This window comes from Engystomops pustulosus, chromosome 1 (genome assembly GCF_040894005.1).
Source record: "Engystomops pustulosus chromosome 1, aEngPut4.maternal, whole genome shotgun sequence".
Lineage (NCBI taxonomy): Eukaryota > Metazoa > Chordata > Amphibia > Anura > Leptodactylidae > Engystomops > Engystomops pustulosus.
In genome coordinates this window covers 304996533-305019790 of record NC_092411.1, presented here as the reverse complement: position 1 = coordinate 305019790, position 23258 = coordinate 304996533, and the positions used below count along the sequence as shown (strand labels likewise).

Sequence of the window (23258 nt, the reverse complement as noted above, 5' to 3'; positions counted from 1 at the left end):
AGCTGCCATGTCCTGTGTGTCCTGACACCTTTCTATCATAGCCAGCAGTGGTCAGGGGTCAGCATGGGTGCTCTGACCCCTCTGTGACTACACCCCCCATACACAGCGAGCTGCCATGTCCTGTGTGTCCTGACACCTTTCTATCATAGCCAGCAGTGGTCAGGGGTCAGCATGGGCGCTCTGACCCCTCTGTGACTACACCCCCCATACACAGCGAGCTGCCATGTCCTGTGTGTCCTGACACCTTTCTATCATAGCCAGCAGTGGTCAGGGGTCAGCATGGGCGCTCTGACCCCTCTGTGACTACGCCCCTATACACAGCGAGCTGTCCTGTGTCCTGACACCTTTCTATCATAGCCAGCAGTGGTCAGGGGTCAGCATGGGTGCTCTGACCCCTCTGTGACTACACCCCCCATACACAGCGAGCTGCCATGTCCTGTGTGTCTGACACCTTTCTATCATAGCCAGCAGTGGTCAGGGGTCAGCATGGGTGCTCTGACCCCTCTGTGACTACATCCCCCATACACAGCGAGCTGCCATGTCCTGTGTGTCCTGACACCTTTCTATCATAGCCAGCAGTGGTCAGGGGTCAGCATGGGCGCTCTGACCCCTCTGTGACTACATCCCCCATACACAATGAGCTGCCATGTCCTGTGTGTCCTGACACCTTTCTATCATAGCCAGCAGTGGTCAGGGGTCAGCATGGGTGCTCTGACCCCTCTGTGACTACACCCCCCATACACAGGGAGCTGCCATGTCCTGTGTCCTGACACCTTTCTATCATAGCCAGCAGTAGTCAGGGGTCAGCATGGGCCCTCTGACCCCTCTGTGACTACACCCCCCATACACAGCGAGCTGCCATGTCCTTTGTGTCCTGACACCTTTCTATCATAGCCAGCAGTGGTCAGGGGTCAGCATGGGTGCTCTGACCCCTCTGTGACTACATCCCCCATACACAGCGAGCTGCCATGTCCTGTGTGTCCTGACACCTTTCTATCATAGCCAGCAGTGGTCAGGGGTCAGCATGGGCGCTCTGACCTCTCTGTGACTACGCCCCTATACACAGCGAGCTGCCATGTCCTGTGTCCTGACACCTTTCTATCATAGCCAGCAGTGGTCAGGGGTCAGCATGGGTGCTCTGACCCCTCTGTGACTACATCCCCCATACACAGCGAGCTGCCATGTCCTGTGTGTCCTGACACCTTTCTATCATAGCCAGCAGCGGTCAGGGGTCAGCATGGGCGATCTTGACCTCTCTGTGACTACACCCCCCATACACAGCGAGCTGCCATGTACTGTGTGTCCTGACACCTTTCTATCATAGCCAGCAGTGGTCAAGGGTCAGCATGGGCGCTCTGACCCCTTTGTGACTACACCCCTTATACACAGGGCGCTGCCATGTCCTGTGTCCTAACACCTTTCTATCATAGCCAGCAGTGGTCAGGGGTCAGCATGGGCACTCTGACCCCTCTGTGACTACACCCCCATACACAGCGAGCTGCCATGTCCTGTGTCCTGACACCTTTCTATCATAGCCAGCAGTGGTCAGGGGTCAGAATGGGCGCTCTGACCCCTCTGTGACTACACCCCCCATACACAGCGAGCTGCCATGTCCTGTGTCCTGACACCATTCTATCATAGCCAGCAGTGGTCAGGGGTCAGCATGGGTGCTCTGACCCCTCTGTGACTACACCCCCTATACACAGTGAGCTGCCATGTCCTGTGTGTCTTGACACCTTTCTATCATAGCCAGCAGTGGTCAGGGGTCAGCATGGGTGCTCTGACCCCTCTGTGACTACACCCCCCATACACAGCGAGCTGCCATGTCCTGTGTGTCCTGACACCTTTCTATCATAGCCAGCAGTGGTCAGGGGTCAGCATGGGCGCTCTGACCCCTCTGTGACTACACCCCCCATACACAGCGAGCTGCCATGTCCTGTGTGTCCTGACACCTTTCTATCATAGCCAGCAGTGGTCAGGGGTCAGCATGGGCGCTCTGACCCCTCTGTGACTACGCCCCTATACACAGCGAGCTGTCCTGTGTCCTGACACCTTTCTATCATAGCCAGCAGTGGTCAGGGGTCAGCATGGGTGCTCTGACCCCTCTGTGACTACACCCCCCATACACAGCGAGCTGCCATGTCCTGTGTGTCTGACACCTTTCTATCATAGCCAGCAGCGGTCAGGGGTCAGCATGGGTGCTCTGACCCCTCTGTGACTACATCCCCCATACACAGCGAGCTGCCATGTCCTGTGTGTCCTGACACCTTTCTATCATAGCCAGCAGTGGTCAGGGGTCAGCATGGGCGCTCTGACCCCTCTGTGACTACATCCCCCATACACAATGAGCTGCCATGTCCTGTGTGTCCTGACACCTTTCTATCATAGCCAGCAGTGGTCAGGGGTCAGCATGGGTGCTCTGACCCCTCTGTGACTACACCCCCCATACACAGGGAGCTGCCATGTCCTGTGTCCTGACACCTTTCTATCATAGCCAGCAGTAGTCAGGGGTCAGCATGGGCCCTCTGACCCCTCTGTGACTACACCCCCCATACACAGCGAGCTGCCATGTCCTTTGTGTCCTGACACCTTTCTATCATAGCCAGCAGTGGTCAGGGGTCAGCATGGGTGCTCTGACCTCTCTGTGACTACGCCCCTATACACAGCGAGCTGCCATGTCCTGTGTCCTGACACCTTTCTATCATAGCCAGCAGTGGTCAGGGGTCAGCATGGGTGCTCTGACCCCTCTGTGACTACATCCCCCATACACAGCGAGCTGCCATGTCCTGTGTGTCCTGATACCTTTCTATCATAGCCAGCAGCGGTCAGGGGTCAGCATGGGCGATCTTGACCTCTCTGTGACTACACCCCCCATACACAGCGAGCTGCCATGTACTGTGTGTCCTGACACCTTTCTATCATAGCCAGCAGTGGTCAAGGGTCAGCATGGGCGCTCTGACCCCTTTGTGACTACACCCCTTATACACAGGGCGCTGCCATGTCCTGTGTCCTAACACCTTTCTATCATAGCCAGCAGTGGTCAGGGGTCAGCATGGGCACTCTGACCCCTCTGTGACTACACCCCCATACACAGCGAGCTGCCATGTCCTGTGTCCTGACACCTTTCTATCATAGCCAGCAGTGGTCAGGGGTCAGAATGGGCGCTCTGACCCCTCTGTGACTACACCCCCCATACACAGCGAGCTGCCATGTCCTGTGTCCTGACACCATTCTATCATAGCCAGCAGTGGTCAGGGGTCAGCATGGGTGCTCTGACCCCTCTGTGACTACACCCCCTATACACAGTGAGCTGCCATGTCCTGTGTGTCCTGACACCTTTCTATCATAGCCAGCAGTGGTCAGGGGTCAGCATGGGTGCTCTGACCCCTCTGTGACTACACCCCCCATACACAGTGAGCTGCCATGTCCTGTGTGTCCTGACACCTTTCTATCATAGCCAGCAGTGGTCAGGGGTCAGCATGGGGGCTCTGACCCCTCTGTGACTACATCCCCCATACACAGGGAGCTGCCATGTCCTGTGTCCTGACACCTTTCTATCATAGCCAGCAGGGGTCAGCATGGGCGCTCTGACCCCTCTGTGACTACACCCCCCATACACAGCGAGCTGCCATGTCCTGTGTGTCCTGACACCTTTCTATCTTAGCCAGCAGTGGTCAGGGGTCAGCATGGGCGCTCTGACCTCTCTGTGACTACGCCCCTATACACAGCGAGCTGCCATGTCCTGTGTCCTGACACCTTTCTATCATAGCCAGCAGTGGTCAGGGGTCAGCATGGGCGCTCTGACCCCTCTGTGACTACACCCCCATACACAGCGAGCTGCCTTGTCCTGTGTCCTGACACCTTTCTATCATAGCCAGCAGTGGTCAGGGGTCAGCATGGGCGATCTTGACCTCTCTGTGACTACACCCCCCATACACAGCGAGCTGCCATGTCCTGTGTGTCCTGACACCTTTCTATCATAGCCAGCACCGGTCAGGGGTCAGCATGGGCGATCTTGACCTCTCTGTGACTACACCCCCCATACACAGCGAGCTGCCATGTCCTTTATATAGATGAGAAGAATATACTGCAGATTTAGAGGGAAGATGGGATATCATTGTCCAGAAATTGTGGATGAGGAGTAACATGCTGAATGTTCCCCTCTGTAGAATATCCTCAGGGACCTTCCCTAAAATATCCTTATGTGTCCTGTTTTTCATTGGATTTGAAACCGGGGCTGCTTATCCTCCCAGATCCGCCTGGCAGGGGGTCGGAGCCAGCATGAGGGGCGGGTAGAGGTTTTGTGGGGACCCCGTGGAGAAGAGCGATGGGGATTCCTCTGTGGAGAAGGCTGGGGAACCAAGGAGGCCGCCGTGGTCTGTCAGCAGCTGGGCCTGGGATTTGTCAGCAGTGCGCTTCAGGTATGTACTTAGCCCTCTACTGTACAGTGTGATGGCCACAGAGTATACAGATCCTACTCAGCAAGGTGTGCGTTCAGAGTCATCCGAGACGAGGCCTCCACTGACACACAGCAACCATCAGCCATTGAGCTGAAGCCACTAGCCTCAACCATGACTGCGGTCCTGCTACACACAAAATCCCTCAATACACCCTAATCCCTCGGAACTGTCCTAAGGTTCCAGAGCAGCACAACTACCCCCAATAAATGGGCTCCATCATGTTCCATGCCTTCATTTTACTTCACCTTCAAGTTGTCTCAGTACATCTACCATGTGGTGTTGGCCTTTGTCATAAATGTTCTTTACACCGCCCTGTCCTGCTTGTGTGTGCTGGCTGGGGTCATGTATGTACCCTCCTCTAGCATGATGTGCTGGCTGGGGGTCATGTACAGTGGGTGCGGAAAGTCTTCAGACCCCTTTAAATTTTTCCTTCTTTGTTTCATTGCAGCTAATTGGTAAGATAAAAAAGTTTTTTTTTTCATTAACATGCACTCTGCCCCTATCCTGATAGTAAAAATACAGAAATGTAGATATTTTTAAAACAAGAAAAACTGAAATATCACCTGGTGATAATTGTTCAGTCCCTTTGTAACTCACATGCTGTCCATTTCCTTCTGACCCTCCTTGAGATGGTTCTACTCCTTCATTGGAGTCCATCTGTGTTTAATTAAACTGATTGTACTTGATTAGGAGAGGTGCACACCTGTCTATATAAGACCTCACAGCTCAAAGTGCATTTCAGAGCACATGAGAATCCTGAAGTTTAAGGAACTGCCCAAGGAGTCTAAAGACAGAATTGTGGCAACAGATCTGGCCAAGGTTACAAAAGAATTTCTGCAGCTCTCAAGGTTCCTAAGAGCACAGAGCCTCCATAATCCTTAAATGGAAGAAGTTTGGAATGACCACAACTCTTCCTTGACCTAGGCGTCCAGCCAAACTAAGCAATGGTGGGAGAAGAGCCTTGGTGTGAGATAAAAAGAAGAACCCCAAGATGACTGTTGCTGAGCTCCAGAGATGCAGTAGGGAGACGGGAGTCACCTATCACTGCAGCCTCCAGCAGTCGGGGCTTTATGGCAGAGTCTGGAAGATTCTCTTCAGTGCAAGACATATGAAAGCCGCATGCAGGGTGCAAAACACATGGAGGATCCGGACTATGAGGAATAAGATTCTTTGCTCTGATGATATGAAGGTTGAACTTTCTGGTGTTAATTCTAAGCAGTGGAGAAAACCAGGCGCCGCTCATCACCTGCCAAATACAATCCCAGCAGTGACACATGGTAGGTGCAGCATCATGCCATGGGTGTGGGGGACAGGACCACCGGGTGTAATGGAAGGAAAGACCAAGTACAGAGATATCCTGGATGAGAACCTCTTCCAGATGCTCTGGACCTTAGACTGGGCCGAACCTTCCAACAAGACAATGACCCTAAGCACAAGCTAAAACAACACAGCAGAGGCTTCAGAACATCCTCCACCAATGTTCTCCATCCAACCTGAAGAAACTGGAAAGGATCTACAAGGGAGAGGCAGAGGATCCCCAAATCCAGGGGGTAAAAACTTCCCAAGTAGACTGCGGGCTGCACCAGCTCCAAAGCTTCTACTCAACACTGAGCAAAGGGGCCGAATACTCATCACCGGGGGCCACATACTTGTCTCTGGGGGCCGCATACTCGTCTCCGGGGGCCGCATACTCATCACCAGGGGCTGAAGGGGGGGGTCTGTCAAGATAGGGGCAGAATGCACATTACTGGGGGGGGGGCAGAGGGCACATACTGGTGAGGCAGAGTACACATTACTAGGGGTAGAGGGCACATTACTGGGGGGCAGACGATGAACAAAAAAAAGAACTTTTGATCTTTCCAATTGGCTACAATAAGACATAAAGTGAAAAATGTAAAGGGTCCGAATAGTTTCATTAGTCACTGTATGTGGCCTCTAGCATCATGTGCTTGGTTGGTGTGTTGGCTGGGGTCATGTATGTGCCTCCTCTAGCACGATGTGCTTGGTCGGTGTGTTGGCTGGGGTCATGTATGTGCCTCCTCTAGCACAATGTGCTTGGTCGGTGTGTTGGCTGGGGTCATGTATGTTCCTCCTCTAGCATGAGGTTCTTGGAGGTTCTTGGTCGGTGTGTTGGCTGGGGTCATGTATGTGCCTCCTCTAGCATAATGTACTTGGTCTGTGTGTTGGCTGGGGTCATGTATGTGCTCTCCTGTAGCATGAGGTTCTTGGTCAGTGTGTTGGCTGGGGTCATGTGTGTTCCTTCTCTAGCATGAGGTTCTTGGAGGTTCTTGGTCGGTGTGTTGGCTGGGGTCATGTATGTGCTCTCCTGTAGCATGAGGTTCTTGGTCGGTGTGATGGCTGGGGTCATGTATGTTTCTCCTCTAGCATGAGGTTCTTGGTCGGTGTGTTGGCTGGGGTCATGTATGTGCCTCCTCTAGCATGAGGTTCTTGGTCGGTGTGTTGGCTGCGGTCATGTATGTGCCTCCTCTAGCATGATGTGCTTGGTCGGTGTGTTGGCTGGGGTCATGTATGTGCCTCCTCTAGCATAAGGTGCTTGGTCGGTGTGTTGGCTGGGGTCATGTTTGTGCCTCCTCTAGCATGAGGTTCTTGGTCGGTGTGTTGGCTGGGGTCATGTATGTGCCTCCTCTAGCATGAGGTTCTTGGTCGGTGTGTTGGCTGGGGTCATGTATGTGCCTCCTCTAGCATGAGGTACTTGGTCGGTGTGTTGGCTGGGGTCATGTATGTGCCTCCTCTAGCATGATGTGCTTGGTCGGTGTGTTGGCTGGGGTCATGTATGTGCCTCTAGCATGATGTGCTTGGTCGGTGTGTTGGCTGGGGTCATGTATGTGCTTCCTCTAGCATGAGGTACTTGGTCGGTGTGTTGGCTGGGGTCATGTATGTGCCTCCTCTAGCATGAGGTTCTTGGTCGGTGTGTTGGCTGGGGTCATGTATGTGCCTCCTCTAGCATGATGTGCTTGGTCGGTGTGTTGGCTGGGGTCATGTATGTGCCTCCTCTAGCATGATGTGCTTGGTCAGTGTGTTGGCTGGGGTCATGTATGTGCCTCCTCTAGCATGAGGTTCTTGGTCGGTGTGTTGGCTGGGGTCATGTATGTGCCTCCTCTAGCATGATGTGCTTGGTCGGTGTGTTGGCTGGGGTCATGTATGTGCCTCCTCTAGCACAATGTGCTTGGTCGGTGTGTTGGCTGGGGTCATGTATGTGCCTCCTCTAGCACAATGTGCTTGGTCGGTGTGTTGGCTGGGGTCATGTATGTGCCTCCTCTAGCATGATGTGCTTGGTCGGTGTGTTGGCTGGGGTCATGTATGTGCCTGTATACGTGGAGTCTGTGTTTGCTCTGCTCAGTCTTTTTTGTGCTCGTTATGCTGATGATTTATGGCTTTATGAATATTACCCGATGGCTTGAGCTCATAAACTCTTGTATGAGATGTGGGAGATTCTCGCGTTGTGTCTCACATTTGCTTTGTGTAAATTCCTGTCACTGTTTTACGACTGATGAGTTGTAAAGCAGACGCTTCCCTGTCCATGTCTCGCTCATGTCTTCTCCTTGTCGTTATGTGCCATTGCTTGCTGCTCTTGGGCTATCAGATACGCATTATCGGGGGGCGCACACAGTTTGAGGGCCGCGTGGAGATGAAGATTGGAAACTCTTGGGGCTATCTGTGCAGTGACGGCTGGACTACTAAGGAAGCTATGGTAGCATGTCGGCAGCTGGGCTTGGGCTACTCTCTGCATGCGGTGACGGTATGTACAATGAAGGAGGGGATGGGGCTTGTTCATAACTATCATAATTCATCACTGGATCACTTACCTCTAGTAGGATCTGCTCAGGATCACAACTGCACCAAATAGTACACACATGTACAACACTGCAGAATCTCCGTGCTACACACCTTGGGGCGGGCGTCTTCACATTCGGGGAAGCTGGGAATTTGTATAATTGTACCGGAACTTTCTTCTTTGCTATTATTTGTCACATATTTCACTCAGGAAACCTGGTATTGGGACGCGGCCAACGTTACAGAGATGATTATGAGTGGCGTCCGCTGCAGCGGCACAGAGCTGTCTCTCCTACAGTGTTCCCGTCACAAGTCCGTCAGCTGCAAAAACACTGGCACCAGGCACGCGGCTGGAGTCATCTGCTCCGAGAGTAAGAATCTCATACCTCCTGCTCCCCCAAAATCCCAACCATTCCATATACTGACTCCAGGAGAGGGTAGGTGGTCTTCAGTAAGCTCAGTGAAGTGAAACTGTACCTTCTGTAATCTGCAGCTGCTTCCGACCTGGTCTTACATGCCACACTTGTCCAGGAGACGGCCTACATTGAAGACCGTCCACTACATATGTTATACTGTGCGGCTGAAGAGAACTGCCTCTCCAGCTCAGCTCGTCACGCCAACTGGCCCTACGGACACAGACGACTCCTGCGCTTCTCCTCCCAGATACACAACAATGGCAGAGCTGATTTTAGGCCCAAGGCTGGCAGACACTCCTGGGTGTGGCACGAGTGCCATGGGTAAGCTTTGACCACAGGGGTAAACCATTGCCCTCTTTTAGGAATCTTCCAATTGACCTCAACTGGGTTCAGATGAAGGAATCACTGATTTACTTGTTTCCATAACTCGGGGGATGGACTAGATGGACATGTGTCTTCTATAACACACCCTATGGATGTCGTGGGTGGCAGGGGTCTCATGCTCGGCTGTCCTTTTTCTGTCTTTGCAGGCACTACCATAGCATGGACATCTTCACTCACTATGATATACTAACACCCAATGGGACCAAGGTTGCTGAGGGGCACAAAGCAAGCTTCTGCCTGGAGGACACCGAGTGCCAAGAGTGTAAGACAAGGCCCTGGTATCACCATCCATCATGGGGGCCATTGTGTGCAGTATCTATGTGACACACTGGGGCAGATGCTGTGATATATTGGTTGTCACATCCTGTGATCTATCAGACAGGTTTAGTAATTATTCAGTCTGCATCGGGCTGAGACCCTCATATAACTCCCCAGATGATAATGCGGATTGTATATTGCTATGAGGTGAGGGGCTTGGGGTTACCCCACATGTCTGATATAATATCCTGTCTTGCAGTGGTCAGTAAGCGGTATGAATGCGCTAACTTCGGAGAGCAGGGCATCACTGTGGGGTGCTGGGACTTGTATCGGCATGACATTGACTGTCAATGGATCGACATAACGGATGTGAAGCCGGGGAACTACATTCTGCAGGTGAGTGCTCGGGGCTGTCCCTCGCTGGTGAGCCTACCACATTTCTGGACATCCTCGTCATTGCATCCTTATCTCTTAGGTTGTAATTAACCCAAACTTTGAAGTGGCAGAAAGCGACTTCACCAACAATGCCATGAAATGTAACTGCAAATACGATGGGCACAGAATCTGGATACACAATTGTCATATAGGTAAGTAGCCTTGGGCACGAGAAGATATGGCCAACTAGACAGTACTCATTGAGGATAGGCTAGAGGTCAGGCCGGAGGCAATGGGTAATGCCTCAGCTCTCCTTATCAGAAAACTGAAGGCTCTGCACCTCCTCCACCTGCCCCAGCTACTCCTTCATGCTACCAACACTATCAGTCATTGATAAGGACCCTCTTACCCAATCCTTACAATTCCATCTGCCTTTTGTCAAAGACGTATCTCCCCCATATCCTGTAATCACTCTAATCTACGACCTATCCTTCTGATACCCTCTCCCCTTTGGCTTTCTGGAGCCCTATGAATAGCATGTTACGTATGCAACAAACTCACTGATATTCACAACCGCTTTATTTTTCAAAAACTGACCAAAAAATTTGACCAACTCCTTGTGACACTGCCTCTCCTGCTGCTCTCTCCTATGGCTTCACAGTGGAGCTCGCATCCTCCTGTCGGACGACTGCTCCTTCACCCAAATCCTACCTTTACCCTCCCCGACCCAAAGAATAAATTAGACATGTAATTTGGGGCGCACAGGGAAAGGCTTAAAAGCCAAGCCCACAAGAAAATGGTGCAAATGCGTGTTTTCACCAATTACGCTGCATTTGGAATTTTTTTCCCGCTTCAGGGCACACAGCATAGAGTTGATGGCTACATATGTATGTGCAGTTGTCAGTGGGCTCTGCTGTGGACATTTCTGTACAGGGGGCTCTGCTGTGGACATTTCTGTAAAGGGGGGCTCTGCTGTGGACATTTCTGTAAAGGGGGGCTCTGCTGTGGACATTTCTGTAAAGGGGGGCTCTGCTGTGGACATTTCTGTAAAGGGGGGCTCTGCTGTGGACATTTCTGTAAAGGGGGGCTCTGCTGTGGACATTTCTGTACAGGGGGGCTCTGCTGTGGACATTTCTGTACAGGGGGGCTCTGCTGTGGACATTTCTGTACAGGGGGGCTCTGCTGTGGACATTTCTGTACAGGGGGGCTCTGCTGTGGACATTTCTGTAAAGGGGGGCTCTGCTGTGGACATTTCTGTAAAGGGGGGCTCTGCTGTGGACATTTCTGTACAGAGGACTCTGCTGTGGACATTTCTGTACAGGGGGGCTCTGCTGTGGACATTTCTGTACAGGGGGGCTATGCTGTGGACATTTCTGTACAGGGGGGCTCTGCTGTGGACATTTCTGTACAGGGGGGCTCTGCTGTGGACATTTCTGTACAGGGGGGCTCTGCTGTGGACATTTCTGTACAGGGGGGCTCTGCTGTGGACATTTCTGTACAGGGGGGCTCTGCTGTGGACATTTCTGTACAGGGGGGCTCTGCTGTGGACATTTCTGTACAGGGGGGCTCTGCTGTGGACATTTCTGTACAGGGGGGCTCTGCTGTGGACATTTCTGTACAGGGGGGGCTCTGCTGTGGACATTTCTGTACAGGGGGGGCTCTGCTGTGGACATTTCTGTACAGGGGGGGCTCTGCTGTGGACATTTCTGTACAGGGGGGCTCTGCTGTGGACATTTCTGTACAGGGGGGCTCTGCTGTGGACATTTCTGTACAGGGGGGGCTCTGCTGTGGACATTTCTGTACAGGGGGGCTCTGCTGTGGACATTTCTGTACAGGGGGGGCTCTGCTGTGGACATTTCTGTACAGGGGGGGCTCTGCTGTGGACATTTCTGTACAGGGGGGGCTCTGCTGTGGACATTTCTGTACAGGGGGGGCTCTGCTGTGGACATTTCTGTACAGGGGGGGCTCTGCTGTGGACATTACTGTACAGGGGGGCTCTGCTGTGGACATTACTGTACAGGGGGGCTCTGCTGTGGACATTACTGTACAGGGGGGCTCTGCTGTGGACATTACTGTACAGGGGGGCTCTGCTGTGGACATTACTGTACAGGGGGGCTCTGCTGTGGACATTTCTGTACAGGGGGGCTCTGCTGTGGACATTTCTGTACAGGGGGGCTCTGCTGTGGACATTTCTGTACAGGGGGGGCTCTGCTGTGGACATTTCTGTACAGGGGGGGCTCTGCTGTGGACATTTCTGTACAGGGGGGGCTCTGCTGTGGACATTACTGTACAGGGGGGCTCTGCTGTGGACATTACTGTACAGGGGGGCTCTGCTGTGGACATTACTGTACAGGGGGGCTCTGCTGTGGACATTACTGTACAGGGGGGCTCTGCTGTGGACATTACTGTACAGGGGGGCTCTGCTGTGGACATTTCTGTACAGGGGGGCTCTGCTGTGGACATTTCTGTACAGGGGGGCTCTGCTGTGGACATTTCTGTACAGGGGGGCTCTGCTGTGGACATTTCTGTACAGGGGGGCTCTGCTGTGGACATTTCTGTACAGGGGGGCTCTGCTGTGGACATTTTATTAAAGGGAGGCTCTACTGTGGACATTTTATTAAAGGGAGGCCAGTAGATGCTGCCAAGGTGTCGTCAGGCGGAGTAAATTAGGCACACCATTGGTTTGGATTCTGGGGGCCCTCTTCATGTCCACAGCCCAGGGCCCATGGAACACTTAATCGGCCTCTGCATGGAAGTGCAATTTGATACACAGAAAACAAGCCCTCGCACAGCTCTGTACATGGGAAAATGAAAACTTTAAACAAAAAAGGGAACATGATGTCCTTTCAGCACCATCTCCCCACCCTTCGTCCAACTTGTTTTTTTTTTTTTTTACAAACTACAATGTGGTTTTCGACCCAATCTCTCCCCTGAGACTGCCCTACTGTCAGCCAAGGCAAAACATTGCTACTCTGTCCTCTGACCTGTCCTCTGCCTTTGTAGACCCTTCTCTCCTGCTGCAGACGCTTTGTTCTCTTGGTATCTCTGACTGTGTCCTCTCCTGGATCTCCTCATATCTTTCCAACCGGACGTTCAGTGTCTATCACATCACCTCGCCCCCCTCTTTGTTGGCGTCCCTCAGGGTTCTGTCCCGGGACCCCTGCTCTTCCCCCTCTATGGCTCTGTCTCTCGGCTTTCTCCTCTCCTCTCCTCTGTCTCTCTCGGCTTTCTCCTCTCCTCTCCTCTGTCTCTCTCGGCTTTCTCCTCTCCTCTCCTCTGTCTCTCTCGGCTTTCTCCTCTCCTCTCCTCTGTCTCTCTCGGCTTTCTCCTCTCCTCTCCTCTGTCTCTCTCGGCTTTCTCCTCTCCTCTCCTCTGTCTCTCTCGGCTTTCTCCTCTCCTCTCCTCTGTCTCTCTCGGCTTTCTCCTCTCCTCTCCTCTGTCTCTCTCGGCTTTCTCCTCTCCTCTCCTCTGTCTCTCTCGGCTTTCTCCTCTCCTCTCCTCTGTCTCTCTCGGCTTTCTCCTCTCCTCTCCTCTGTCTCTCTCGGCTTTCTCCTCTCCTCTCCTCTGTCTCTCTCGGCTTTCTCCTCTCCTCTCCTCTGTCTCTCTCGGCTTTCTCCTCTCCTCTCCTCTGTCTCTCTCGGCTTTCTCCTCTCCTCTCCTCTGTCTCTCTCGGCTTTCTCCTCTCCTCTCCTCTGTCTCTCTCGGCTTTCTCCTCTCCTCTCCTCTGCCTCTCTCGGCTTTCTCCTCTCCTCTCCTCTGCCTCTCTCGGCTTTCTCCTCTCCTCTCCTCTGCCTCTCTCGGCTTTCTCCTCTCCTCTCCTCTGCCTCTCTCGGCTTTCTCCTCTCCTCTCCTCTGCCTCTCTCGGCTTTCTCCTCTCCTCTCCTCTGCCTCTCTCGGCTTTCTCCTCTCCTCTCCTCTGTCTCTCTCGGCTTTCTCCTCTCCTCTCCTCTGTCTCTCTCGGCTTTCTCCTCTCCTCTCCTCTGTCTCTCTCGGCTTTCTCCTCTCCTCTCCTCTGTCTCTCTCGGCTTTCTCCTCTCCTCACCTCTGTCTCTCTCGGCTTTCTCCTCTCCTCTCCTCTGTCTCTCTCGGCTTTCTCCTCTCCTCTCCTCTGTCTCTCTCGGCTTTCTCCTCTCCTCTGTCTCTCTCGGCTTTCTCCTCTCCTCTCCTCTGTCTCTCTCGGCTTTCTCCTCTCCTCACCTCTGTCTCTCTCGGCTTTCTCCTCTCCTCTCCTCTGTCTCTCTCGGCTTTCTCCTCTCCTCTGTCTCTCTCGGCTTTCTCCTCTCCTCTCCTCTGTCTCTCTCGGCTTTCTCCTCTCCTCACCTCTGTCTCTCTCGGCTTTCTCCTCTCCTCTCCTCTGTCTCTCTCGGCTTTCTCCTCTCCTCTCCTCTGTCTCTCTCGGCTTTCTCCTCTCCTCTCCTCTGTCTCTCTCGGCTTTCTCCTCTCCTCTGTCTCTCTCGGCTTTCTCCTCTCCTCTCCTCTCCTCTGTCTCTCTCGGCTTTCTCCTCTTCTCCTCTCTCTCTCTCGGCTTTTTTCCTCTTCTCTCCTCTCCTCTGTCTCTTTCGGCTTTTTTCCTCTCCTCTCCTCTGTCTCTCTCCACTGGTTGAACAACAAATTTAGTTTACAATAATAACCATGACTTACAAATCCTCCGGACCCTGCCCCCTCTATATGTCTCTGACCTCACCAGACAATACCGTCCCACACGTAATCTCCGCTCCTCACAGGACCTTCAGCTTTACTTTATTACCATCTGCTCTTTTCACAACCGTCACCAGGTCTTCTCCCGAGCTTCCCCCAGACTCTGGAACTTGCTACCAAAATGTGTCAGACTGTCCCCCACTTTCCGAACCTTCAAGCGTAACCTGAAAACCCCCCGGTTCAGGATCTACAACACATGACAACTGCCCCGCCCCCCTATAGACTGTGATCCCTCCTCCTACTTGTCTCTTAACCTCTGTAGTTCTCGTATCTGATCTTGTCTTAGTGTAATGTATGTGACCCCCTTACTGATTGTACAGCCCCAGGGAATTATAATAATAAGGATGGTGGGGTCCCTGTGTGATAGCACCAACAGCCTCAAACTTCGGAATAACACAGGCTACTCCACATCCAGGACTTATTATTCATCCCAGGACAGCGACTTATAAGGAAATACCCTGAAACACACAAACGCCGGGCACCGCTAATGTAAGGTATAAATCCATATCCAAAGCCAACAACACGCAAATTATAATGATAATTATAGTGACACAAACCATCCATTGTGGATAGGGGTAAGAGGGTCCCACCAACCAGCTCCCACAACACCGACCTGTAAGACCCCCCAGGTAACAATCACATCACAATCAGGGTAACAAATACTACAGGGAGTATAAGAATGATCAAGCAATAACAAAAAAAGTCACCCCAGTACCCAGTGCAGTCCTGGGTGACTGGCTGTAGTCATGTGATAACAGATGGAATCGCTATTAGGAAATATTCTAATTATTAGACCTGGGGCCAAAACTGCTGACAGTGGCCCCTACAAGCCCCTGCAACCTGTGTGTTACCTGACACCACGGCTTCATCACAGAAGACGTTCCCTGCAGGGCAGAAGATTATGAAATACGACAAGGTGTAGTACAGGTGACGCACATGGGTAACCTCCACCCACGACACAGTCTCCCATTCACCCACCGCCAGTGATTAGGACTTGGTAACAACTCAATAGACTTGGTCTCCCCACATCAGGCTCCTCTCCTTAAATTGACATTCATTAGGATATCTCCAATAAATCCATCCTGGCCTTCCAAGACAGACTGTCAGACCACTGAGGGATCACATGACATTGGGCCAGAGAGGTCTACGAAGAGGAAAGATGCAATGTTTCCAACTGGAAAGACGTAGCAGCTAGCCAGGGAACGGAGGATAGACATATACACAGACACACAGCAGGTCTTAGAGGTCAGGACTACCACATCTAGAAGGTGACTCCACAGGTCACAAGGCACTAGACCATTTTATCCTATGTGTGGACATCCTGAGGAGGCCTCAGTGTAGATACCACACAGCTAAGACAGACACATCGGACCCCCATCTCTGCTCTGACTCCTTTTTGTATCTTGTGTTTAGGTGACGCATTCAGTGAAGAAGCCAACAAGCGGTTTGAACAATACAGGGGACAGCTCAACAACCAGATCCTTTAGTGCATGGTCCATGTTCCTTCACCTCCAGACACAACCATTTTCACCCAAGAATCTTGAATATGGGAGAAGTTCAGACCCAAAAAGAGGATGGCCACTGCTGGGGACCACTGGTGTGGTTATCCACCAGCTGCCACGTGTACTGGGGGCTTCAGTGCCTGATAACTATGCGTCTTTGCTTCTTGTTGTGGTGTCCATCTCTGCTGCTCTCAGTGCTAAGTTGTTGATGTTGAGCTGGACAAGGACAGGAGATAAGGTGATCCCCAAATATCATATAAGCAGTTTCCGACCACCCAAAAGACCCCAGTAACATCTGTGAGGAGGCTGCGAGCTGTACTCAGATGTTCCTCCTAGGCCACAGCTGGACCATTCCTACAGCTGCCGGATCTTCTGCCATGCACACCTAGAGCAGTCGTTCTTATCCTATAGGTGCTACTAACACCCCAGTCCTGTGCTCATCCTCATGTTTACATCTCCTCACGTGGAAGCCATACATGTGGCTCCTCATAGGTGCTCACAGAAATAACAGGGATTTCTGCTACTAAATGTTGCGGGTTTTGGGTCATAAATTTTTTCATAATCACCTGGCGACTGCAGTGTTTTATTAAAACCAGCAAAGTACAGGAGGAGAAGCTGGAGCAACATCTCAGGGCTTAAAGTGTAAGACAACAACAAAGGGCAGGCCCAAGAATCTGCACAAAGTGACTACATCAGGTGCGGGAAATGAAAGGTGCAAACACATCACCAAGACAAAAGGAGAAGCCAGGAAAGGAGAGGACCACCCTGTACCACCCTTAGAAAGAACATTGACGTCTCCCTCCTCTCTCAGAACCAGTCTATTTGTTCTGTGGTCACAGATAAACCCAGCGCCCTCTCCCAGATCAGCAGATGTACAGGTGCTGGGAGATCTATAGGTAGGGTGTTGTGGGTTACACTCCTTGCGTCACCTAGGCTCTCAAAGGGGTACATGGCCCTAGGGAGGTCAGATAATGCCTGTGTTGAATTACCGGCAGTGGTTGTAGCGGATGAGGTAAAGTGATGGCATTCAACTCCTCACCCATAGACCAGCGACCCCCTTCAAAAAGTGCTCAGCTCTATAACACTTACTGTGCAACCACGGTTCAAATACCCGTCAAGGTCCACATCCAAGTTGGCATAACCCAGAATTGAGCATAGAGGAGAGAAGTTCTGGCTAGAAAAGATCTTACTCAGGATTGCTAAGGTGGGCCCAATGGTAGCATGTGGATGCAGGAATTGCAGGCCCCAGCAAGCATACAGTGGGTATGGAAAGTATTCCGGCCCCTTTACATTTTTCACTCTTTGTTTCATAGCAGCCAATTGGCAAGATCAAAAAAGTTCTTTTTAATGTTCATTAATGTCCACTCTTCCCCCATCCTGACAGAAAAATAAAGAAAATAAGACCTCACAGCTCACTGTGCATGTCACAGCACATGAGAATCATGAAGTCTAAGGAACTGCCCAAGGAGCTCAGGGACAGAATTGAGGCAAGGCACTGATCAGGCACTGGTTACAGAAGAATTTCTGCAGCTCTCAAGCACAAACAAGAGCACAGTGACCACCATAATCCTTAAATGGAAGAAGTTTGGAACGACCACAATTCTTCCTCTACCTGGCTGTCCAGCCAAACTAAGCAATGGTGGGAGAAGAGCCTTAGTGAGAGGTAAAGAAACACCCCAAGATGACTGTGACTGAGCTCCAGAGGAATAAGATTCTCTGCTCGGATGAGATGAAGGTTGGACTTCCTGATGATGATATCAAGCGGTGGAGAAAACCAGGCGCCGCTCATCACCTGCCAAATACAATCCCAGCAGTGACACATGGGGGCAGCATCAGGCTATGGTGGGGTGGTGCCCAATACTAGGGGGAAGCAGCATCATGCTATGGGGAGGACAGGATCACTGGATGTAATGGAAGGAAAGATGCATGCGGCCAAGTACAGAGATCTCCTGGATGAGAACCTCTTCCAGATGCTCTGGACCTCAGACTGGGCCGAACCTTCCAACAAGACAATGACCCTAAGCACAAGCTACAATACCACAGCAGAGGCTTCAGAACATCTCTGACCATTCCTGACAGGCCCAGCCAGAGTCCGGACCTAAACCCAATGGAGCATCTCTGGAGAGACTGGAGAATGGCCTCCACCAACGTTCTCCATCCAACCTGAGGGACCTGGAGAGGATCTGCGAGGAGGCAGAGGATCCCCAAATCCAGGGGGTAAAAACTTCCCTAGTAGACTCCGGGCTGCACCAGCTCCAAAGCTTCTACTCAACACTGAGCAAAGGGGCCGAATACTCATCACTGGGGGAGATTACAGGTTTTCTTATTTAATAAATGAGCAAAAATATCTACATTACTGGAGGGGGCAGAGGGCACATAACTGGGGGGGGGGGCAGAGGGCACATTACTGGGGGAGCAGAGGGTACATTTCTGGGGGAGCAAAGAGTACATTACTGGGGGGCAGAGGGCACCGAGGCCCGAATACTATACTACCGGGGGCTGAGTACTTATCACCGGGGAAGATTCCAGGTTTTCTTATTTAATAAATGAGCAAAAATATCTACATTACTGGAGGGGGCAGAGGGAGCATTACTGGGGGGGCTGAAGGCACATTACTACGGGGACAGAGGGCACATTACTGGGGGGGGCGGAAGAGGGCACATTACTGGGGGGGGCGGAAGAGGGCACATTACTGGGGTGGCGGAAGAGGGCACATTACTGGGGGGGCGGAAGAGGGCACATTACTGGGGGGGCGGAAGAGGGCACATTACTGGGGGGGCAGCAGAGGGCACATTACTGGGGGGGGAGACAGAGGGCACATTACTGAGGGGGAGGCAGAGGGCACATTACTGAGGGGGAGGCAGAGGGCACATTACTGAGGGGGAGGCAGAGGGCACATTACTGAGGGGGAGGCAGAGGGCACATTACTGGGGGGGAGGCAGAGGGCACATTACTGGGGGGGAGGCAGAGGGCACATTACTGGGGGGGAGGCAGAGGGCACATTACTGGGGGGGAGGCAGAGGGCACATTACTGGGGGGGAGGCAGAGGGCACATTACTGGGGGGGAGGCAGAGGGCACATAAATGAGCAAAAAAATTACTTTTTTGATCTTACCAAATGTTTGCAATGAAGCAAAGAGTGAAAATTACACACAAGCCAAGGGGACTCAGAAGTAAGTTCTAGGAAGATCCACAGATTATCCACAACTATGTCGGCAACAATCCACGAAAAGTGAGAAGCGGAGTGGGAGGTCACAAAATCAGGATGCCCAATGCCCCCGAGGACTTGGGAAGAAAGAGCAGAGAGTGCACATAGTGGGGCAGATTTACTTACCCGGCCCATTCGCGATCCAGCGGCGTGTTCTCTGCGCTGGATTCGGGTCTGGCCGGGATTTATGAAGGTAGTTCCTCCGCCGTCCACCCGGTGGCGCTGCTGCGCTGAAGTTCCCGGAGGCGCGCCGAAATGCCCTGAAATTCACCGGCCTATCCTGGATGAAGACAAGCGCAATTTTCGCGACACATTTTTTTTTTTAAATGCGGCGGTTTTTCCGAATCCGTCGGGTTTTCATTCGGCCACGCCCCCCGATTTCCGTCGCGCGCATGCCGGCGCCGATGCGCCACAATACGATCGTGTGCGCCAAAATCCAGGGGCAATTCAGGTACAATCGGCGCAAATCAGAAATATTCGGGTAACACGTCAGGAAAACGCGAATTGGGCCCTTAGTAAATGACCCCCAGTGTGTCCCTAGGCAGGGAGCGCCCCTACATAAAGGAAGCTTCACCTAATGCTGATCCATTAGCTGCGCCAGTCCACAATGTCCCATCTACAATTACCTGATGGGCCACGATGTTGATGAATTTACCATCTGTGGGCCTCTCCTACTAGGAGACTATTAGTGGAGTCCTTAACGTTGGACGCAAAAAGTTGCTTTCCACTTCCTCCTTTAACTACACATCCTCCAAAATGGATTCATTTAGCCGTCAATGGCTTTCCTACAGCCCCTTATAAGACACGGATTAGGGATGGTCTGAGCAGTAGATGGGGTCAGTCGTCACTTCTGATAAGGAGGTCACTGTGAATGGCCTAGCAATAGTCTACACTTGTAGCCCCAAGACGCGCGGGCATTCAGACCTAGCATCAAGGATGGACACTCCCTTAGTTTTGGAGTATGACCGGGCTCTGGGAAGAAGATGCAACATCCCCCACCGGGGCCTAACCTTTTCTTGGGGCCTAGAGGCAGCCAGGGCCCAGAATACCGGAGTGGCTGGCGGTTGCGGCCTAGGCACGCTGAGGTCACGGTGCTTGGTATGGGGACCGGAGGGCTGTCCTACAGCCGGGCATCTCTCCAGCAGGTGGTGTGTGCAAGAAATATGGAGGGAGAGGCTGATGTACTGGTTCTCCCTGGGGCAACAAGTGAGTGTCTGTAAGATAAGCCCCTGGGTAATGGATGGGGAGCCCATGGTGGTAACAGCCATATCCAGGGATCAGACGGAGGCAATGTTGTGCATAAAAGTAACTTACAGTTATTTATTCAAACCAACGGCAGCACCAGGCCAAACGATTCTGTACAGAGCAGTACTGGAGTGATCTTGGAGAGGGAACCTCAGCAGTTGGGTCACCAGCCTGGATGCAGGGGCAGGCTGGGATGTAGCTGTGTCCAAGGCTGGAAGCTGCAGCTTTGTCCTGTTTGTCCTGTGTCACTCTGTGTGTAGTAGCTGAGGCCTAGGAGACCTATGTGCAGAGGAGGTGCTCTGAGGAGGTGCTTCTCAGTCAGAAGCTGGATGTTCACTCACCCTGTTCTAACTCCTTCCCTGACTAAGGGTCTAGTTAATCCCTGGTCAGGTGATCTCCTCCTCCAATCACACTCCAGTTCACATTTAAGTGCATTGAGGCATATCATTGGATGATAACATTAACATTCTTAACTCTTGCCTATCTAGGCAGTATCTACCGCTGCTCAATTACCTTTATATGTACTGGGTAGTAAAAGGGCTTATTCGCAACTACTCCTCTGCCATGCACATTGCCAGGGACGTTGCATACCCCCAGGGCAATTGAAAGAGCCTCCCAGGGCTCGACTATGGACCGGATGTGGGAAAAAGAGAACCAACGCTGGCCAGCAGCAGATGGACTCCAGAGGGTCCATGTGATGTGTTACAGCCGGTAGGGGTAAAGCTGGAATAGGTTGCACTCTCAAGGAAGTGCTGGCTATGTGCAGTGTAGGGGACAAACCGCCCATGGTCCAGGAAACAGGCACCTGGGTTGGTGTTGGACTAAGTACATAAATACAAACATATGTGACAGTTGGTAACTAACGCCCTTAAACCAACTGTATGTGGGAAAGGTGTGGTGTCATGTCCTGTAATCCACTCCTTGCACCAAGGCCTGACTATTTGTTCGAAAACTCTTCTTCCTTGGCGACAAATAGTAATACATTTAAGTACATGCAATACATACAGTACACTTTACCTGTCGTCTGACGGTCTTACCCTCAGTGTATGGCATCTAGGTGTTACTAAGTTGAACACCCCCGGTCCCATAAAGACCCACGGTTTACAGACTACCACACTGTACGGAACTCCAATTCTAGGTGTAAGCTTGCGGTCAGGATTTACAAATAAGACGGTCCAACACAGTCTCGCTACAATCCTGCAAAAGCCTATAAAATGGTTAAGTGCAAACTCACTGGCAATAAATGACAGCTGTGCAAACATGTTAACACACATTGGCTTTAGCAGCTCAATGGGTACGTGGCTTGAACCCTTAACGTTAAAAACGCTACATGAAATAGCTACTCGGGGTAGCAATAGCAAAGTGCCAAAATGTTTCTCCTGGGGAGAAAAAAGCAGAGAAAATGCAAACAGAATGTCCTTTCCTGCAAATGAAAAGCATTCAGTGCAAAACAAAAGTCATTAGCAACTTTTCCTTTTATAGTAGTTGGCAAAAAGTCTCTCAGAAGCCTTTCAAAACAAAGTCCATCTTCTGGGCACAGCCCTTGAGGTGGGGAAAAGTGTAAATAAACAAAGGGTCTCCTCCTGCGTGGAGGGACAGAATCCTTTGTCGATGTCTCTGCGTCAGCAGAGGTTGATGCTAACATGGCATATAACAATGGTGAGCAGTTCAAGGAGAGTCTCTTGACTGTATAATAAATAGGGGAATGAGTCTCAGGAAAGTCTCTGGCTCAGAGGATATAAGGGGCTTAGCCCAACTGGGAATAGCAGACAAAGTCATTCACAATATATGCAGAAAGTTACCTGTTAGGGCGACAGCCCATCAGGGGTTACTCAGTATCTGAATTGCAGTCAGTAGGAGTGAGTACCTCAGGATTGGCAAAGCAGACGGCCTTTGGCTTCCGACCTTTGTGTTGGGACAGCTGGTACTCCTGCAGATACGCAGGAGGTTTCCCCTTTGTCTCTCGCCGAGATCTCCCTAACTAGGTATGGCTCACACTCCCATCGCCCATCTAACTTACTGGTGGGATGGTTGTTTTTCAGCCACACTCGTTCTCCGGGGGCAAGGGGCTCAGTGCAGGCATTGCGGTCTCTCTTTTGTTTGTCTCGGGCTTCTTCCACCCAAAGATCCACAATTTCTCTGGCATCCGCCAGACGCCTCTGATGCTCCTGAACCCAATCAGTCTGAGGGAGTAGAGACTGGAAATCGGGGTTTTCCATGTCCAAGGCCATATCTGGGAGATGGCCATGTCTCCCAAACATCAAGTAGTAGGGAGTGTATCCTGTGGAGCAATGGGTGGTATTATTGTACAGGTATACTAGCTCCGGTAGTAACTTCGGCCAGCAAGCCCTTTTCGAAGGGGTCATTTTCTCACAGAGCCCATTGCCCTGAGGATGGTAGGCTGTGGTCCTCAGCTTCTTGCAGCCATAGAGGGTACACAGCTCCTGGAACACTTGCGACTCAAATGCAGTTCCCTGGTCCATAAGAATTTTATCCGGACAGCCATAAGGGAGGATGAAGCTTTTCCACAGGGCCGCTGCGGTGGTCCTGGCGGAAAAGTCTCTGACTGGTACTGCGACCACAAACTTGGTGTAATGGTCTATTATTGTCAAGGCATATGTGTGACCGGATCTGCTGGGCTCCAAATTCACTTGAACCAGAGCCAGATTCTCCAAAGGCCGTTGGCTCACAATGGGATGTAGGGGGGCCCTTTGATTGTGTCGCTCTCCCTCGAAGGGAGTGTCCGGACTGGTCATGGTACATATCCAGTACTATCTTGGCATCCCTCTGGGGGATCACAATCTGGTACAGTCGGTCATAGGTAATAGGATCCAGAGTTCTTCTTTTCAGCAGGCCCTGATGCATACTCAGAGTCATCCTCTGGCGCCACAATTGGGACAATTCCCCATCGACCCTCC

General features: G+C 51.8%; 1 protein-coding gene across 10 annotated transcripts in view; it reads left to right on the top strand.

Annotated features, from left to right (window-relative positions):
* Positions 1-16453, top strand: part of LOXL3 (lysyl oxidase like 3) — an 82703-nt gene extending 66250 nt beyond the window's left edge. For 6 of the 10 annotated variants that reach the window (XM_072126489.1, XM_072126486.1, XM_072126485.1 and 3 more), the window contains 8 exons: positions 4254-4421; positions 8065-8220; positions 8467-8626; positions 8749-8992; positions 9202-9317; positions 9573-9709; positions 9789-9900; positions 15800-16453. In XM_072126489.1, coding sequence (XP_071982590.1) covers positions 4254-4421; positions 8065-8220; positions 8467-8626; positions 8749-8992; positions 9202-9317; positions 9573-9709; positions 9789-9900; positions 15800-15873 — 1167 coding nt within the window. In that variant the 3' untranslated portion in view covers positions 15874-16453. Of the gene's footprint in view, positions 1-4253; positions 4422-6232; positions 6735-6798; positions 8221-8466; positions 8627-8748; positions 8993-9201; positions 9318-9572; positions 9710-9788; positions 9901-15799 lie in introns of those variants that run through there. The other 4 variants (XM_072126490.1, XM_072126487.1, XM_072126491.1 and 1 more) reach the window with 3 other exon arrangements.
* The last annotated feature ends 6805 nt before the right edge of the window (positions 16454-23258 follow it).